At 40.4% G+C, this 18,111-nt stretch overlaps 1 protein-coding gene across 2 annotated transcripts in view; it reads right to left on the bottom strand.

Annotated features, from left to right (window-relative positions):
- LOC133559282 (L-threonine ammonia-lyase) overlaps positions 1-18,111 on the bottom strand; it is a 53,783-nt gene that overhangs the window by 17,710 nt on the left and 17,962 nt on the right. For both annotated transcript variants that reach the window (XM_061910893.1, XM_061910894.1), the window contains exons 4-6: positions 5,577-5,818; positions 778-943; positions 65-164 (exon numbers count right to left, since the gene is read on the bottom strand). In XM_061910893.1, the coding sequence (XP_061766877.1) occupies positions 65-164; positions 778-943; positions 5,577-5,818 (508 nt within the window). The remainder of the gene's footprint in view (positions 1-64; positions 165-777; positions 944-5,576; positions 5,819-18,111) is intronic.

The raw sequence follows: 18,111 nt of genomic DNA, 5'->3' as shown, positions 1-18,111 counted from the left end.
TGTATAATCAATGCTGTATCAATGTCTTGTGCATGCTGGGATAAAGCTACTCTGTTAGGTTTACCTCCATACAGTCTGCTACTGGGGTTGCTATGGAAGTCTTTGATGGGACCGTCTGTCTTTAGAGATTGATGCAGCAAAGGGAAACCTTCAGGTTCTATTCCCTGTTGAAGAACGTACACACACAATACAGACACACAGTATTGGTTAGAACCACACATACATACACCTGGAAACATTAGAAAAATACAACCACTTCATTTGTCCTCTCAGAAGCTGAGCTGTGCACTCTTGAATGTGTTGCAGAATTGTGAATTTATGCGTCTTTACTTCTTTGATCACAGCGAGACAATGTATCACCTCTAACAGCCCCCATGTGTTTTAATGCAAGGCACCACGTAGAGCCAGAAGAGTGTATTTATTATACATGACAAAGGATAAGAGGCTCTCATCCCTTTCCTCCACTGCAAACAAACGTAAATCTGTCAGAGTTGCAGCAGTGGGCAGACAACGGCAGCAGGGAAACGGGGAAAAAAAACATCAAATATGTTTATCTTGTTAAGAAAAGCCAAGCTGAATGAAAAACATCCATGGCTCAACACCAGAAAAATGTAGGAGGCGAGCTGCAACGTGTCTCTGCAACAGGAAGCAAGGGTTTCTGGGAAATGTGACCTCATTTTGGCGGCGCAAAATCGAAGCTGCAAAACGAGCCGATTCATCACATTTTGATACAAGTTCATACATTCTTTTCCTCCCCGCCTCTGACCAAGGACTTACTATGACAAGAACGTGTGCGTTGAGATGCTTGATGGCTGCAGCCGTGCCCGCCAGCAGGCCGTACTGTCCAGCTGCAGGCACCAACACTGCGTCAAGTTTGGCCACTTGCTCGTAGATCTCCATCCCCACTGTGCCCAGTCCTGCCAGGTAGGTCGCACTTTCATCTCTAAACAGAAACAAATCAAAGAGAATAGATGAATGCTGATTAGGAGTGATTCAGGCCTGTTTAACACGTGTTCTCATGCGGACTTCCGACCTACATTTAAATCAGGGGTCGGGAACCTTTTTGGTTGAGAGAGCCCATCCATCCATCCATTTTCTACCGCTTATTCCCTTTTAGGGTCGCGGGGGGCGCTGGCGCCTATCTCAGCTACAATTGGACGGAAGGCAGGGTACACCCTGGACAAGTCGCCACCTCATCACAGATAGACAGACAACATTCACACTCAAATTCACACACTAGGGCCAATTTAGTGTTGCCAATCCACCTATCCCCAGGTGCATGTCTTTGGAAGTGGGAGGAAGCCGGAGTACCCGGAGGGAACCCACGCATTCACGGGGAGAACATGCAAACTCCACACAGAAAGATCCCGAGCCTGGATTTGAACCCAGGACTGCAGGACCTTCGTATTGTGAGGCAGACGCACTAACCCCTCTTCCACCGTGAAGCCCTGGTTGAGAGAGCCATACAAGCCAAATATTTTAAAAAGTATTTCCGTAAGAGCCATACAACTTTTTTTAAATTAATTTTTTCAAGACTGAATACAAACTATATGCGTGCATTTTTAAGAAAGACCAACATTTTTGGAGTACGATAAGTCTCTTATTCTTTTTAATAACATTGTTATTCTGAGGCTAGCCAAAAATAAATAAAATACTTCTTACCATTAATGCGACTTCTTGAACAGGTGTGGTAGAAACCGGATGGATGGATGAAAATGCATTAGAATGTTTTATATTTTGAACGTTATTTTTGACACTGTGATTACCAAAGGATTTATTCATCACTTATCGTGTTAAGCAATGTCAGCTAAAATGTATCTGAGAGCCAGCTGCAGTCATCAAAAGAGCCACATCTGGCTCTAGAGCCGTAGGCTCCCTACCCCTGATTTAAATGGTTATTTCCAGCAATTCATATAAAATGCCACTAGGTGATAGTATAGCTCGGCAAGCGCCTTCCTGTTCGGAATTTGAATTGTAATTGTTAATATCTCTTTAGATTTATGTAAATAATCACACCAAAATACGATAATAACTTGGAAGTCATGTAGAGCCTTTAAGAGGAACTGCACTTTATCGGGGAGTTTTGCCTATCTTTCACAGTCCTTATGTAAGAGAATAACACATGATTTTGTTTTTTAAAAGCACTTTAACTAGTAAATAAATGCAATGGGAGCTGCTCTGTTCTGCCTATAAAGCACTTAAAAAAACCCATCTAAACACTTTTGTTGTTTTATATATACACTGTGATTATACAGTATATGTAATGTAGTAACATAATAGCATGTAATATTTATGTAGTTTGCTCATTTTAAGCATACGCGGCACATTAATATAATACACGTTAAATTTTTCCTTCGACAAAATCACTGATTACTTACTGCAAACTTCATGAGAGCCAACAAACATAATAAAACATCACTCACTGTACAAAGTCTGCTGTCAGTGGGATGCGGACTGTTAGGATGTTAAGATGTTCCCGTTTAGATGAAGAATGATTTATAATCCCCGCAAAGAGTTAAAAAAAAAAAATGTGTACAAACTAGCGTCTTTTAAGCCATCTGCAATCTCATTACGCCCAATGGGTTGAGTTTTTTTTCTTGGCCTGATGTGGGATCTGAGCAGAGGATGTCGTTGCGGATTGTGCAGCCCTTTGAGACATTTTTGATTGAGGGCTACATAAATACATTTTGATTGGGGCAGCACGGTGAAACAGGGGTTAGTGCGTCTGCCTCACAATACGAAGGTCCTGAGTTCAATCTCGGGCTCGGGATCTTTCTGTGCTGAGTTTGCATGTCCTCCCCGTGACTGCATGAGTTCCCACCGGTTACTCCGGCTTCCTCCCACCTCCAAAGACATGCACCTGGGGATAGGTTGATTGGCAACACTAAATTGGCCCTAGTGTGAATGTGAGTGTGAATGTTGTCTGTCTATCTGTGTTGGCCCTGTGATAAGGTGGCGACTTGTCCAGGGTGTACCCTGCCTTCCGCCCGAAACGCAGCTGAGATAGGCTCCACCGACCCCCCGCGACCCCGAAAGGGACAAGCAGTATAAAATGGATGGATGGATGATTGTTTTACGTTGGGTCAAGGGGAAGGAGTCGCAGCCCCACTTGATCGTGTACCTCTTGCTTGGTATACTTGCTCGCCCCGGTGTAAACTATTTGCTTGCCGAACAGAATTGCTATAGCGACATCCAGTGTCGACATTTAGAACAGCATTTTTATCTTAAAATAATGCAGCTCAATTTTACACTTAGCAAACTCCTCTCGCATGTCGGAATGAACCTGTTCACGGGCCTGATCCAGTCCGTGGGCTGCATTTTTGATATCCCTGATCTAGAATAAACTTTCAAGAGCTCCGAGGCGAGAACACAGCTCACCAGTTGATGATGGCAATACAATGTGCTGCTAAATGTAGGTCGTCAACGTTAGCGCTTATAATTACCATTGCTAATACTTGGTTATTATACAGATCCATCCATTTTCTACCGCTTGTCCCATTTGGGGTCGCGGGGGGTGCTGGAGCCTATCTCAGCTGCATTCGGGCGAAAGGCGGGGTATAACCTGGACAAGTCGCCACCTCATCACAGGGTCAACACAGATAGACAGACAAATTTGAGGTAAATGGAGTATTGTTGGCAGTTTTTGGATGGTTATTTAGAGGGCATTAATGATGGAATAAACACAATAGACGCAATGACATCATGGTTTCCATTGGCTCCATTGTAAGCAGACTTTTATTTACAATTATTTACGAGTTAGAATGCGTTTAAAAAAAAAAGACGTGCGTTCTTGTTTCTAATAAGGATTGTGAGTGATAGACAAAATTCCAAAAAAGTGCATTTACCTTATAAGAAATAGTTTGTGTTAGACTTGAATGAAGGGTAAAAGCCACATTTTAGGAAATTGGCTTTTGCATTCATAATGTTACGTTTGACGACAACATCCAATTCCCCTCATCAGTCTGGTCAGATACAAGGTCTGCATATGTCAAGCTATAATTAAATGTGTCTGAGGTAAATATTACAGGGAAAAGCTGACCGCCAATTCCTACAATCACTGCAGTCCATAATTAAGGCATCAAGAAACATTTGTGAGAAAACCCGGCGGGACCACAGCAGTATAAAAACTGCACAACAAAACATACAAGGACCTACTGGAAACTTGTGTGTATCGTGTGTTATGCTAAAAGCTAACACATGTACAGTAAGGGCCTGACTTACTAAGATCTAAAGACCTCGTGCTAAAATGGCATAAGCAATCTATAGTGTGTACTATCAGTGGGCGTGTTGCGTGTGATTTACTGAGACTGCGCATGCCATTGTACAGTACTGTGGTGCAGAGCCTCTATCTTAAATGAGGATTTTGTGTGTACTATACAGGTCATCACCACGGAGACAGTCTCATTTAAGTCATCTTGCTCCTACCTGTGGCGTTTTGCCGTTTTTTTTAAAAACTCAGGAGACATCAACCAATTTTTATGGGCATTTTAGAAGCAATTCTGCAGTAAATCTACTGTACATTGACATTTTTTATTATTGCTAAAAGTGCGCTCATTGGAGAGAGGCTTCACTTATTACGCTCAAGAAGTTGAAAAATGCTACTTAAAGAAGTTGTTTTCATATAAAATCCATCCATCTATCCATTTTCTACCGATTATTCCCTTTGGGGTTGCGGGGGGCGCTGATGCCTATCTCAGCTACAATCGGGCGGATGGCGGGGTACACCCTGGACAAGTCGCCACCTCATCACAGATAGACAGACAACATTCACACTCACATTCACACACTGGGGCCAATTTATTGTTGCCAATCAACCTATCCCCAGGTGCATGTCTTTGGAGGTGGGAGGAAGCCGGAGTACCCAGAGGGAACCCACGCAGTCACGGGGAGGACATGCAAACTCCACACAGAAAGATCCCGAGCCCAGGATTGAACCTAGGACTACTCAGGACCTCCGTATTGGGAGGCAGACGGACTAACCCCTCTTTCACCATGCTGCCTTTCATATAACACATATTTTAATAATACATATTTAATGTGAAAAAAAAACGAACGTCATGAAATAATCCTAAAATACACCGAGATGCATCATTTGAATTTGTGTTAACTAGCCCTTTAAGTTCTAAATAATAAAGTTATATTACTGAATAGACAAAGTGTCTAATATTTTTCATTTTTTGACCATCCAAAATGTTCACACACACTTAGGACGGAAGATTCTCGTTTGTCTGTGCAGCGCGAGAGCAGATCCTGCAGCCGTCTGTGGTATTTTCACTTTGCACGTCCTTCTGAAGCATTCTAAATACAACAAGTGTTGATAAATCACATTGCACGTACTAAATAATTGTATTTGTAACTTCTCCTCGCAATATTGTGGGTCAGCATATATTTTGCATATTAATGACAACAAAAACGCAAAATGGATTGCACGCCTAATTCTGCTCACTTAACAGACACACTCCACTTTGCACACGTTTAGTAGATCAGCTTTGCGTGTGCTATCAAGTTTGCACATGATTTAGTACACGTAAACTTTTAGTAGATCAGGCCCAAAGTGTAGTAAAATGTTGACTGACTCTTCAAGGTAGAGGTAACCGTTGTTTTCGGCCAAATGGCGGGCGTGGTTCTGTGAATCATGACCGGTGCTGCCGTAAGAGATGACCATGGCGCCGTAGTCTCTGTAGATCCGAAGACGAGGTGAGGAGCAACATGAGGGCATGATGGCAAACACGGGGATCTTCAGCTCCACTGCATGATGGGCCACGGCCATGGAGAAGTTACAGTCGGTGGCAACAATCACACCTTTTCTCTGCTGCTCCTGAAAATACATGAAACAACTAAAAGGTCAACTTATTTCTTTTTTATTGCATCCACACATCACCTGTGACTGTCTTTCAGTCTTTCTAATACAGTAAATATTGTGTATTTCATATTTAATACAAAGCAGGGATTCAATTAATCCATAAGGATGTGTTATTTTTTGCGGCACTCAGTGGTCACATTCATTCATCAAATTAAGCAAATGATGGAGTACAGGATTCAGACGTGTTTGTTTGTGGATACTTTCTGCTTCTGCCTGGGAGACTTTCTATCTAAAAGCAATATATAAATATAGTTATTAGATATTTGTTTGTATTAACAAATGTTGTTTTTTAGACTGCAATATTGTTCAATTGAGGACAATTTTTATAAAAGTATAGCTTGTGTGCTTAGCTGTCGTGTAGCTGCGAGCTACTAATAGCCCATAGCCTACCATGTTTATCTTTTGTAAATGACTTCACTAAAGTACAATAAAAGACCAACATTGTGTGTTTATCGGAGGACATTTGGATGTTTGGCTGTGCATCTTTACATAAGTAAAAGCACTGCAGAACTGTTATTATCGGAGCTTACATCGGAGATTTTAGTTTTAAGCGGATATTGTCTGTAACTTGTAATTTCTTTGCTGATATCGGAACAATATCAATATCGGAGTGGTAAACCCCTACTTTTTACATAAAGCATTTAACTTATTGTCATACAAAATATAACAAACTCCACCAAATATAATCTGTTTGGAAGGTTGACAGTGTTCCATGTATCATGAAAAACTTCTACAAGACCTTCAGTTTGACACAAATAACAGTGGTGTGCCGTCAGGGCCAGCAAGGCCTTCGCTGCTGGCCTACCATACCCAGAAATCATGAGCATAGTTACAGATACAACTGTTGTTTTATTTACTTTCCTTAAATATCTAAAATTATTCATATTCTCTTCATCTCATTTTATGCTCCTTCCAGTGCTGTTGTTTTTAGTTTTAGTTTGTATCCAATCAGAATTCAGCTAGCTTATGTTGCCGTCCTGTACCAAATCTGCCCGAGGCCTTCAGAATCAACAATGTCTGTGCGCTGTAAGTGAACGGGGACATACAGGTGATAAATAATTGCAATAACCAATCAGATCACGAAGTATTGTCAGTAAGGCCATCTCGATGGCCGAAGGTTGATCGTGAAATGTACGCGTCCTGTGATTGAGATACTCATCGGGACCGTTAGCGGATGAATTTGAGAACACATAGAGTTGAGAGACAGTGGCGATAACCAATCAGATCACAAGTTGTTGACAGTAGCCTATCTAAATAGCCTTATGTAAACAAGACTGTGATTGGATACTCACTTGTCACTCCAAAGTGAGTATCCATTCACAAGCTTCAATTTAGCTGGAAGTGGGAAGTGTAGCGCCAAAGCCAGACCAGGATAGCAGAGAAGGAGAACAAAACGTTGATTAAGTGGCAGATATAGATCTATAAGGCCATTTTCAAGAAGGATATTTAAAGAGAGCTCAGCTGTTATTGCGATAAAAAAGCTCTGAAATTGGGGAAATGCCTGCCATTTCCACTCAAATAAACAGATTACGAGGGGTACCGCTGGCTTATACAGCGTCGAATAGGTCCTATAAATTGTGAGATCAAATATTTAATTTTTACACTTTTAATATGTTATGTGCAATTTAATTTTTTGACAGTACCACATAAGATAAGTTTTAATTGCTGATGTAGGTTTATTTATTTTTAAAGGCCTACTGAAATGAGATTTTCTTATTCAAACGGGGATAGCAGGTCCATTCTACGTGTCATACTTGATCATTTTGCGATATTGCCATATTTTTGCTGAAATTATTTAGTAGAGAACATCGACGATAAAGTTTGCAACTTTTGGTCGCTAACAAAAAAGCCTTGCCTTTACCGGAAGTAGCAGACGATGACCTCACCGGTGTGAGGGCTCCTCACATCCTCACATTGTTTATAATGGGAGCCTCCAGCAGCAAGAGCTATTCGGACCGAGAAAACAACAATTCCCCCATTAATTTGAGCGAGGATGAAAGATTCGTGGCTGAGGATATTGATAGCGAAGGACTAGGAAAAAATAAATAAATAAATAAAGTAAAAAAAAAAAGGCGATTGCATTGGGAGCGAATCAGATGTTTTTAGACACATTTACTATGATAATTCTGGGAAATCCCTTATATTTATATTGTGTTGCTAGTGTTTTAGTGAGATTAAATAGTACCTGATAGTCGGAGGGGTGTGTCCACGTGTGTGTTGACACCAGTGTCTGAGGGAAGTCACGGTAGCTGCATGGACGGCCCAAGCTCCGCAGATCTCCGGTAAGAGGCAACTTTTTACCACAATTTTCTCAGCGAAACCTGCCGGTTGACAAGTGGTCGGGAACCATGCTCGCCTGACCGCTCTGATCCATAGTAAAGCTTCACCTCCGGAATTTTAAACAAGGAAACACAGAGTGTTTGTGTGGCTAAAGACTAAAGCTTCCCACCTTCATCTTTCTACTTTGACTCCTCCATTATTAATTGAACAAATTGCAAAAGATTCAGCAACACAGATGTCCAGAATACTGTGTAATTGCGCGATGAAAAGAGACGACTTTTAGCCGTAAGTGGTGATGCGCTAATACTGTATGTCCCCTCCAACTCGAGACGCCACAAACACGCGTCATCATATGCGTCATCATTCCGCGACGTTTTCAAGAAGAAACTCCGCGGGAAATTTCAAATTGAAATTTAGTAAACTAAACCAGCCGTATTGGCATGTGTTGCAATGTTAATATTTCATCATTGATATATAAACTATCAGACTGCGTGGTCGGCAGTAGTGGGTTTCAGTAGGCCTTTAAATGCGCCAGAAAATAACCGTTTCGTACACTGTTGATGTGTTTCAATCCGCAGTAGTGAGTAAATGTGTGTCTGTATAGTATTTCTCCAGCAATGGTCATGTGGTGACATAAATGATGGTACTTTGAGAGGTAATCATTGAAGTTAGACACCACTGAAGGCCTAAGTGGGAAACGCACGGCCCGCCACTGAACTAACCCAAACAGTTCCAAAGTTGGTCTGCATGCAGACTGAGACCAAGTGCTTTAGGGGTACTGGCAGCCACAGTTTAAAAAAAAAAAGAGAAAAGAAAAGATTGTGTGGGTTTTGTTTGGTGTCTTTCGTGTAAAAAATATGCATGATATATTCAGTGGACTGCGATGAGGTGGCGACCTGTCCAGGGTGTTCCCCGCCTTCCGCCCAATTGTAGCTTAGATAGGCACCAGCGCCCCCTGCGACCCCAAAGGGAATAAGCAGTAGAAAATGGATGGATGGATAGATATTCAGTGGAGACGTTAAATCAGGGAATCTCAGCTACTCTCTTCATTTGACTAACATTTTCCCACTGACGGAATTGAGTCCCAATCTACTTTTTCTAGAAGTCAAACGTAGCAAATGTGTTTTCATTGGGGGAAAAAAACTTTCAAAACAACAAATTAACAAACAAGTCAGACAACAGCTGTAAATCAAATATTTTTAATAAGCTAAAGCAATTTTTAGTCCGGGCTTCATGGTGGAGGAGGGGTTAGTGCGTCAGCCTCATAATACGGAGTCAGGGTTCAATCCCGGGCTCGGGATCTTTCTGTGTGGAGTTTGCATGTTCTCCCCGTGACTGCGTGGGTTCCCTCCGGGTACTCCGGCTTTCTCCCACTTCCAAAGACATGCACCTGGGGATAGGTTGATTGGCAACATGGCGGCATAGCTCGGTTGGTAGAGCGGCCGTGCCAGCAACTTGAGGATTGCAGGTTCCATTCCCGCTTCCGTCATCCTAGTCACTGCCGTTGTGTCCTTGGTCAAGACACTTTACCCACCTGCTCCCAGTGCCACCCACACTGGTTTAAATGTAACTTAGATATTGGGTTTCACTATGTAAAGCGCTTTGAGTCACTAGAGAAAAGCGCTATATAAATATAATTCACCAACACTAAATTGGCCCTAGTGAGAGGATGTGAGTGTGAATGTTGTCTGTCTATCTGTGTTGGCCCTGCGATGAGATGGCGACTTGTCCAGGGTGTACGCCACCTTCCGCCCGATTGTAGCTGAGATAGGCACCAGAGCCCCCCGCGACCCCAAAGGGGGATAAGTGGTAGAAAATGGATGGATGGCTGGATTTTTTAGTCCTAACCCACCAGTGGACATTTTCACTTATGGGCCACAGACGTGAAAATGTCAGACATGATTAACGTGATCAATTGCTTTAATGTCAAAAACAACCTATCAAACGGATGGCAACAAATCAGAGTTGCAACAGTAGCCGAGCTCTCCCCTCGTCAATTTTTACAGCACCAGTGCTTAAACAGGATTGATACCTAAAGTCCAGACTTATAGCTCTTTAAAGCAGGGTGATAATGCATTTCATTGATCCGTTTCATTGTAAAAAACATATTCAGCTTGATGAAGAATCATCATTTCGGACTCAAATGTAGTATCCACAAGAGGTAACAGTGTTACATTCAGTCTTAACTATAGATTTAGCACACTAAGGATAATTATGCTCACTTCAGGTCCTCCCTAAGAGCGTCTGCAGTCAACTTTGAGGTTTCAAAGATCTGGCCTGCGAACATTTCCTCCTGAGTCCTCTGCAGAGCACAGTTGTGTTTTGTTAGATTGGGCTATCTTTTTTCCCAAAATGCGTAACTCTGAAATGAAATGTTGTTGTACTTGTGCCATGACAATAAAGTTTCTTCCTTCTTTGTTTCCCCTGCCTAAAGATATATACAAACAAATTCTGTTTCTTTTTTGTTACAAATTGAACCCAGGACTACTCAGGACCTTTGTATTGTGAGGGAAATGCACAAACCCCTGTTCCACCGTGCTACATCTCAGTGTTAAATATTTTGTTACTTGAAATATGCTACCCATTAGCATGCTAACATTAGTATGTTAGCTTTTTAAGCAAATTTTATAGGTATACACCAAAGTCATATTTTGGTACTTGATGTCTGCTAACATTACTACGGTAGCATTTTGAAAAAAAAAAAAAAAAAAAATGGTAGACATCGTATTTTGGTGCTGACATATGCTAAAGTTAGTATTTTAGCATTTTAAAATTAAAGGCCTACTGAAATGAGATTTTCTTATTTAAACGGGGATAGCAGGTCCATTCTATGTGTCATACTTGATAATTTTGCGATATTGCCATATTTTTGCTGAAAGGAATTAGTAGAAAACATCGACAATAAAGTTCGCAACTCTTGGTCGCTAACAGAAAAGCCCTGCCTTTACCGGAAGTCGCAGACGATGACGTCACATGTTGATGGCTCCTCACTTCCTCACTTAGTTTTTAATGGAAGCCTCCAACAAAAAGTGCTATTTGGACCGAGAAAACGACAATTTCCCCATTAATTTGAGCGAGGATGAAAGATTCGTGTTTGAGGATATTGATAGCGACGGACTAGAAAAAAAAAAAAAACAAGATTAAAAAAAACTGTGATTGCATTGGAACGGATTCAGATGTTTTTAGACACATTTACTAGGATAATTCTGGGAAATCCCTTATCTTTCTATTGTGTTGCTTGTGTTTTAGTGAGTTAAATAGTACCTGATAGTCGGAGGTGTACGTCCACGGGTGTCTTGAGGCCTGTGTCTGATGGAAGTCGACGGCAGCTGTACGGACGGCACAAGCTCAGCTGATCTCCGGTAAGTGGCAACTTTTTACCACAATTTTCTCACCGAAAACTGCTGGTTGACATTTGGTCGTGATCCATGTTCGCTTGACCGCTCTGATCGATAGTAAAGTTTCACCTCTGGGAATTTTAAACAAGGAATCACCGTGTGTTTGTGTGGCTAAAGGCTAAAGCTTTCCAACTCCATCTTTCTACTTTGACTTCTCCAATATTAATTGAACAAATTGAAAAAGATTCAGCAACACAGATGTCCAAAATACTGTGTAATTATGCGGTTAAAGCAGACGACTTTTAGCTTTGTGTGTGCGCAACGCTAATATTTGAACAGTCCGTGAGGTCACGTGTACACATCATCATTACGCGGCGTTTTCAACAGGACACTTCGCGGGAAATTTAAAATTGCAATTTAGTAAACTAAAAAGGCTGTATTGGCATGTGTTGCAATGTTAATATTTCATCATTGATATTTAAACTATCAGACTGCATGGTGGGTAGTAGTGGGTTTCAGTAGGCCTTTTTACATGCTAACATTTACCATGAATTGATTAACGTGGACCCCGACTTGAACAAGTTGAAAAACTTATTCTGGTGTTACCATTTAGTGGTCAATTGTACGGAATATGTACTCTACTGTGCAATATACCAATAAAAGTTTCAATCAATCAATCAGTAGCTTTTTTTTTAGCTATTTCAGCAAGTATACATCTCAGTAAGGATGATGTTCGTTAAGAAATTATCGATGTCGGTGCCATTATCGAATCCTCTTATCGAACCGATTCCTTATCGAATCTCTTATCGAATCCAGATATGTTGTTGTGTGCGCACTGAGTTCCAAAAGCCCTAGATGTTATGTGACTGGGCCGGCACGCTGTGTACATGGAGGAAAGGCGGACGTGACTGAGGACAGCAAGTGGCCGTTAAAGGGTGAAGGTTTCAGGTGAGAGAGGACAGTGAGCATATAGTGATTGATTGATTTATTGATTGAAACTTTTATTAGTAGATTGCACAGTACAGTACATATTCCGTACAATTGACCACTAAAGGGTAACACCCGAATACGTTTTTCAACTTGTTTAAGTCGGGGTCCACGATAATCAATTCATGGTAAATGCTACTATGTGCATTGTAAATAAAAACATTGCCAACAAACACATCACCAACAAAATGAGGTGCTGCTCACTTTCAGCATCCCGGTGAAGCACACTGTGGAGAAGAAGGGGTTTAGCACGGTAGCGAATCCATACGCACAACGGGGCAAGAGAAGTCGGCTTTTACTGTTGTGCGAGCTTGCTATGCTAATGGACAATGAGAGATGGGGATTTTGATGGATTTGTGGATGAGGATTGATCAAAAAATAATGTGAGTACATCGATAAATACTTCAATAAAGCACAACCCAACTCAGCTTTGCTCCTGCTACCTTTTTTAAAACAGCGTCCATGCATGCTAGCGTATGTTTTAAGCTAGCATATGTTTAACCATACCTGCGCCCTAAATTACGGGGTGACTTATTTATATGTTAAATACAGAAATAGCACCCGTATCTGACACGGTGCCTTTTAATACGGTGCGCCCTATGGTCGCGAAAATACGGTATAGTGGCTTCGATAAGGGGAACCGGTTCTCAAAAAGGGATTCGAATCCATGGAATCGGTTCTTTTCTTATCGAAGCAACGGGAGAACCAGTTTTTCAACATCATCCCGACATCTCAGTGTCATATATTTTGGAATTTCACTAATGCTAACTGGGCTTCACGGTGGCAGAGGTTAGTGCGTCTGCCTCACAATAAGAAGGTCCTGCAGTCCTGGGTTCAATCCCAGGCTCGGGAGCTTTCTGTGTGGAGTTTGCCTGTTTTCCCCGTGAATGCGTGGGTTCCCTCCGGGTACTCCGGCTTCCTCCCACCTCCAAAGACATCCACCTGGGGATAGGTTGATTGGCAACACTAAATTGGCCATAGTGTGTGAATGTGAGTTTGAATGTTGTCTGTTGGCCCTGCGATGAGGTGGCGACTTGTCCAGGGTGTGCCCCGCCTTCAGCCCGATTGTAGCTGAGATAGGCGCCAGCGCCTCCCGCAATCCCAAAAAGAAATAAGCGGTAGAAAATGGATGGATGGATGGATGGACTAATGCTAACTGTAAGCCTGTTAACATGTAAGCGTTGTACTGTTAGCATGTTAGGTGTTTTAGCTATCTTAGCTAATTTTAGCTCACTTTTAGTTCATTTTGCTCATTTAGCATTCTAAGATTAGAGAGCTAGCTTTTTATGCTAATTTTGTAGTTTTGCTGTGGTACTTGATGTATGCAAACGTTACCATGCTAGCATTTCTAACAATTTTTTCAGGTATACATCGAAGAGTAATATATTTTGGTGTTGACACATGCTACAATTAGTATTTTAGCATGTGAACATTAACATGCTAGCTTTTTAGCGAGTTAAACAGCTATACACCTCAGTGTCATATGTTTTGGTATTTCACTAATGCTAACTGTAGGCCTGTTATCACAGTACTGTTAGCATGATAGCTATTTTTTAGCTCATTTTGCTCATATTTTTTTGCCACTTCACTCTATCTGGCCAGCGTTCTATAAAGTTAGCATTTCAGTTCCGCTTTGGCTCTTCAGCATTTACATGAAATTTCACAAAATAGCATTTTCTATTTTTTCTAAAAACATGTATAAATTGTTGTAGTTTCAAAGGTGAAATATCAAAATGACCCCCGCATCCTTTGATTTGACAGAAAAAAAAGTTTGTGCAGGAAAGAAGTTTTTCCTCGAATTGAAACTGGAGATGTGTGATTCAGACTTGTTTTGGCTCACATTGTTTGCAGAAGAGTATGGAGGTTTTTAAGAGTGAAACAAAGTCTCAATACTAGACTGGCGAATTCCACATAGGGCCTGATGTACTAAGATTCCAAATAGCAGGTGCAAACGGAAAAATTGCACACAATGGAAACATGCACTGGTGCAATTGGGTTTAAATTAAGATTGTGCTGTCACAATGGTGACAGTCATTTCCTCCACATCCAGGGCAGTGTGCTCCAACACAACTAATATTCTGCGACAAATGTTCTGGGCCTATAGAAGCACTCCTCCACACATGGTGATTATAGACGCTTGCCTGACTAAATGATTAGGTCTAAATAATCAGCATTTATTCTGCAAACAGGTTCAATGGAATGAGCGAGCAAGTTGGCTTGTTTACCAGATGCAATCCTTGGTGCAAGAGCTTGGTTGATTAATTTTGCTGTGCTGTCAAGTTTGCAGGTGTTTTATTACACACGTACTTGAGTAAAGCAGGTCCCTAGGGCGCAAAAAAGTACAAATATCAACTCAATTTGGGTGCTAAATGAAAGTATTTTCTAATATAGGCCGAGTCCTTCCAATGCATCACACTCAACTGACACAGCAAAAAAGTGGTGAAGTGGGATATTATGATATTTATTGTGGTACAGCATAAAAATGTCTGTATAATTTGGTATAATTCTGTATTTTTTATGTTGTAATTCATAACATCTGGGCTGAAGCTAATGTAACTGCAGTAACGATGCTACTTGGTGGGAGCATTTTTACGTCACTTAAATTAAATTTACGGTGAGAGCATGGATGTTAACGCCGTCACAGAGACAGAAAGCACAATGGAAGCTAAACCACCAAAACCCAAAGAGGAATTAATGCCAAAAAGAGGAGAGAAAAACTCTTTTGTTAGTCAAGCCACTAACCAAAAAGCGGTAAAACATTTAACTCAAAATGCAGACAAGGAGTTTCTTCTAGTGACTTGAACACGTCTAATCTAGACAAGATCAATACAGACAAAGTGTTAAAATGCGACAAATACCGTATTTTCAGGACTATAGAGCGCACCCGTATATAAGCCGCACCCTACTAAATGTTTAGAAGAAAAAATATTTTTCCATATAGTCATACTTGCCAACCTTGAGACCTATATATATATATATATATATATATATATATATATATATATATATATATATATATATATATATATATGTATATATATATATACATATATATATATATATATATAAATATATAAATATATATATATATATATATAAATATATATATATATAAATATATATATATATATATATATATATATATATAAGACAAATACTTGAATTTCAGTGTTCATTTATTTACACATACACACACACACTAGGGCTGTGAATCTTTGGGTGTTCCACGATTCGATTCAATATCGATTCTTGGTGTCGCGATTCGATAATTTATCGATTTTTTTGATTCAACGCGATTCTTGATTCAAAAACGATATTTTTTCGATTCAAAACAATTCTGTATTCATTCAATACATAGGATTTCAGCAGAATCTACCCCAGTCTGTTGACATGCTAGCAGAGTAGTGGATTTTAAAAAAAAAAGCTTTTATAATTATAAAGGGCAATGTTTTATCAACTGATTGCAATAATGTAAATTTGTTTTAACTATTAAACTAACCAAAAATATGACTTATTTTATCTTTGTGAAAACATTGGACACAGTGTGTTGTCAAGCTTATGAGATGCGATGCAAGTGTAAGCCACTGTGACACTATTGTTCTTTTTTTTTTATATAAACGTCTAATGATAATGTCAATGAGGGATTTTATTTTTATTTTCATAAATATCTAATGATAATGTCAATAAGGGATTTTTAATCACTACTATGCTGAAATTATAACTAATATTGATACTGTTGTTGATAATATTCATTTTTGTTTCACTACTTTTGGTTTGTTCTGTGTCGTGTTTGTGTCTTCTCAATTGCTCTGTTTATTGCAGTTCTGAGTGTTGCTGGGTCAGGTTTGGTTTTGGAATTGGAGTGCATTGTTATGGTATTGCTAGGTAGTGGTTTGTTGGATTGATAAAAAAAAAAAAAAAACGATTAAAAAAAAATGAGAATCAATTCTGAATCGCACAATGCATTCCATTCGATTCGTATTCGAATCGATTTTTTCCCACACCCCTAACACACACATAACACTCATCTACTCATTGTTGAGTTAAAGGCCTACTGAAACCCACTACTACGACCACGCAGTCTGATAATTTATATATCAATGATGAAATCTTAACATTGCAACACATGCCAATACGGCCGGTTTAGTTTACTAAATTGCAATTTTAAAATTCCCGCAAAGTATCCTATTGAAAACGTCGCGGAATGATGACGCGTATGATGACGCGTGCGTGTGACTTCTCGGGTTGTAGCGGACATTGTTTTCCAGCTCGATCCAAGCTTTAAGTAGTCTGCTGTAATCGCATTATTACACAGTATTCTGGACATCTGTGTTGGTGAATATTTTGCAATTCGTTCAATTAATAATGGAGAAGTCAAAGCAGAAAGATGGAGGTGGGAAGCGGTGCACTGCAGCTGCCTTTAGCATCACAAGCACATCCGGTGTTTCCTTGTTTAAAATTCCCGAAAGTGAAGCTTTACTATTGAACAGAGCGGTCAAGTGAACATGGATCCCGACCACATGTCAACTGGCATGTTTCAGAGAGAAAATTGTGGTAATTAGTCAGCTCTTACCGGAGACATCAGCAAAGCTTGCGTCCTGTTGCAGATGCTGCGGACTATTACCTCCTCCCACCGGAGACACTGGCGGTCAACACACCTGTGGCAACACCCCTCCGACTTTCAGGTACCATATTATCTCACTAAAACACTAGTTACACAATAGGCAGAATTATCCAGAATGATCTTAGTAAATGTGTCTAATAACATCTGAATCACTCTCACTGCCCTCGCCTTTTTTTTTTTTTTTTACTTTTTATTATTTTATTTTTTTCTTAGTCCTTCACTCTCATTATCCTCATCAACAAATCTTTCATCCTCGCTCAAATTAATGGGAAAATTGTTGATTTCTCGCTCCAAATTGCTCTAGCTGCTGGTGGCTATGATTATAAACAATGTGAGGATGTGAGGAGCCCTACAACCCGTGACGTCAAGCGCACATCGTCTGCTACTTCAGGTACAGACAAGGCTTTTTTATTAGCGACCAAAAGTTGCGAACTTTATCGTCGATGTTCTCTACTAATTCCTCTCAGCAAAACTATGGCAATCTCGCGAAATGATCAAGTATGACACATAGAATGGACATGCTATCCCCGTTTAAATAAGAAAATCTCATTTCAGTGGGCCTTTAAGGGTTGAATTGTCCATCTTTGTTCTATTCCGTCACTATTTTTCTAACCATGCTGAACACCCTCTCTGATGATGCATTGCTGTGTGGCACGCACAAAAGTGCTTTCATCAAATATACTAGAGTCTGGAATCTTCCATCTCTCCCTAGCATGGCTCAAAACCGGTCAATCTTTGCTTCGTGAGGAAGATCTTCACTGCCAAGCAATTGGTAGTCCACTACTTCTTCCCAGAGGCTATCCAGGTACAATCGCAGCTGCGGCTTGGAAATTACAAGCGTATTTCTTCATCTTACTCGTTGTCGGCGTCGCCATGGCTGTATCTTCCTCGTTCTTCTGCACTCTCTAAAAGACGTAGATGTTATTGTCACAAATACATGTACAGTAGATAGCAGTATTGTCCTGTTTAAGAGTGTCACAACATTGCTGTTTACGGTAGACAAACTGCTTTACGGTAGA

Source organism: Nerophis ophidion, linkage group LG09 (assembly GCF_033978795.1).
Source record: "Nerophis ophidion isolate RoL-2023_Sa linkage group LG09, RoL_Noph_v1.0, whole genome shotgun sequence".
Classification (NCBI taxonomy): domain Eukaryota; kingdom Metazoa; phylum Chordata; class Actinopteri; order Syngnathiformes; family Syngnathidae; genus Nerophis; species Nerophis ophidion.
The sequence above is the reverse complement of the archived record's forward strand: the minus strand, read 5'-3'. Positions and strand labels throughout refer to the sequence as shown.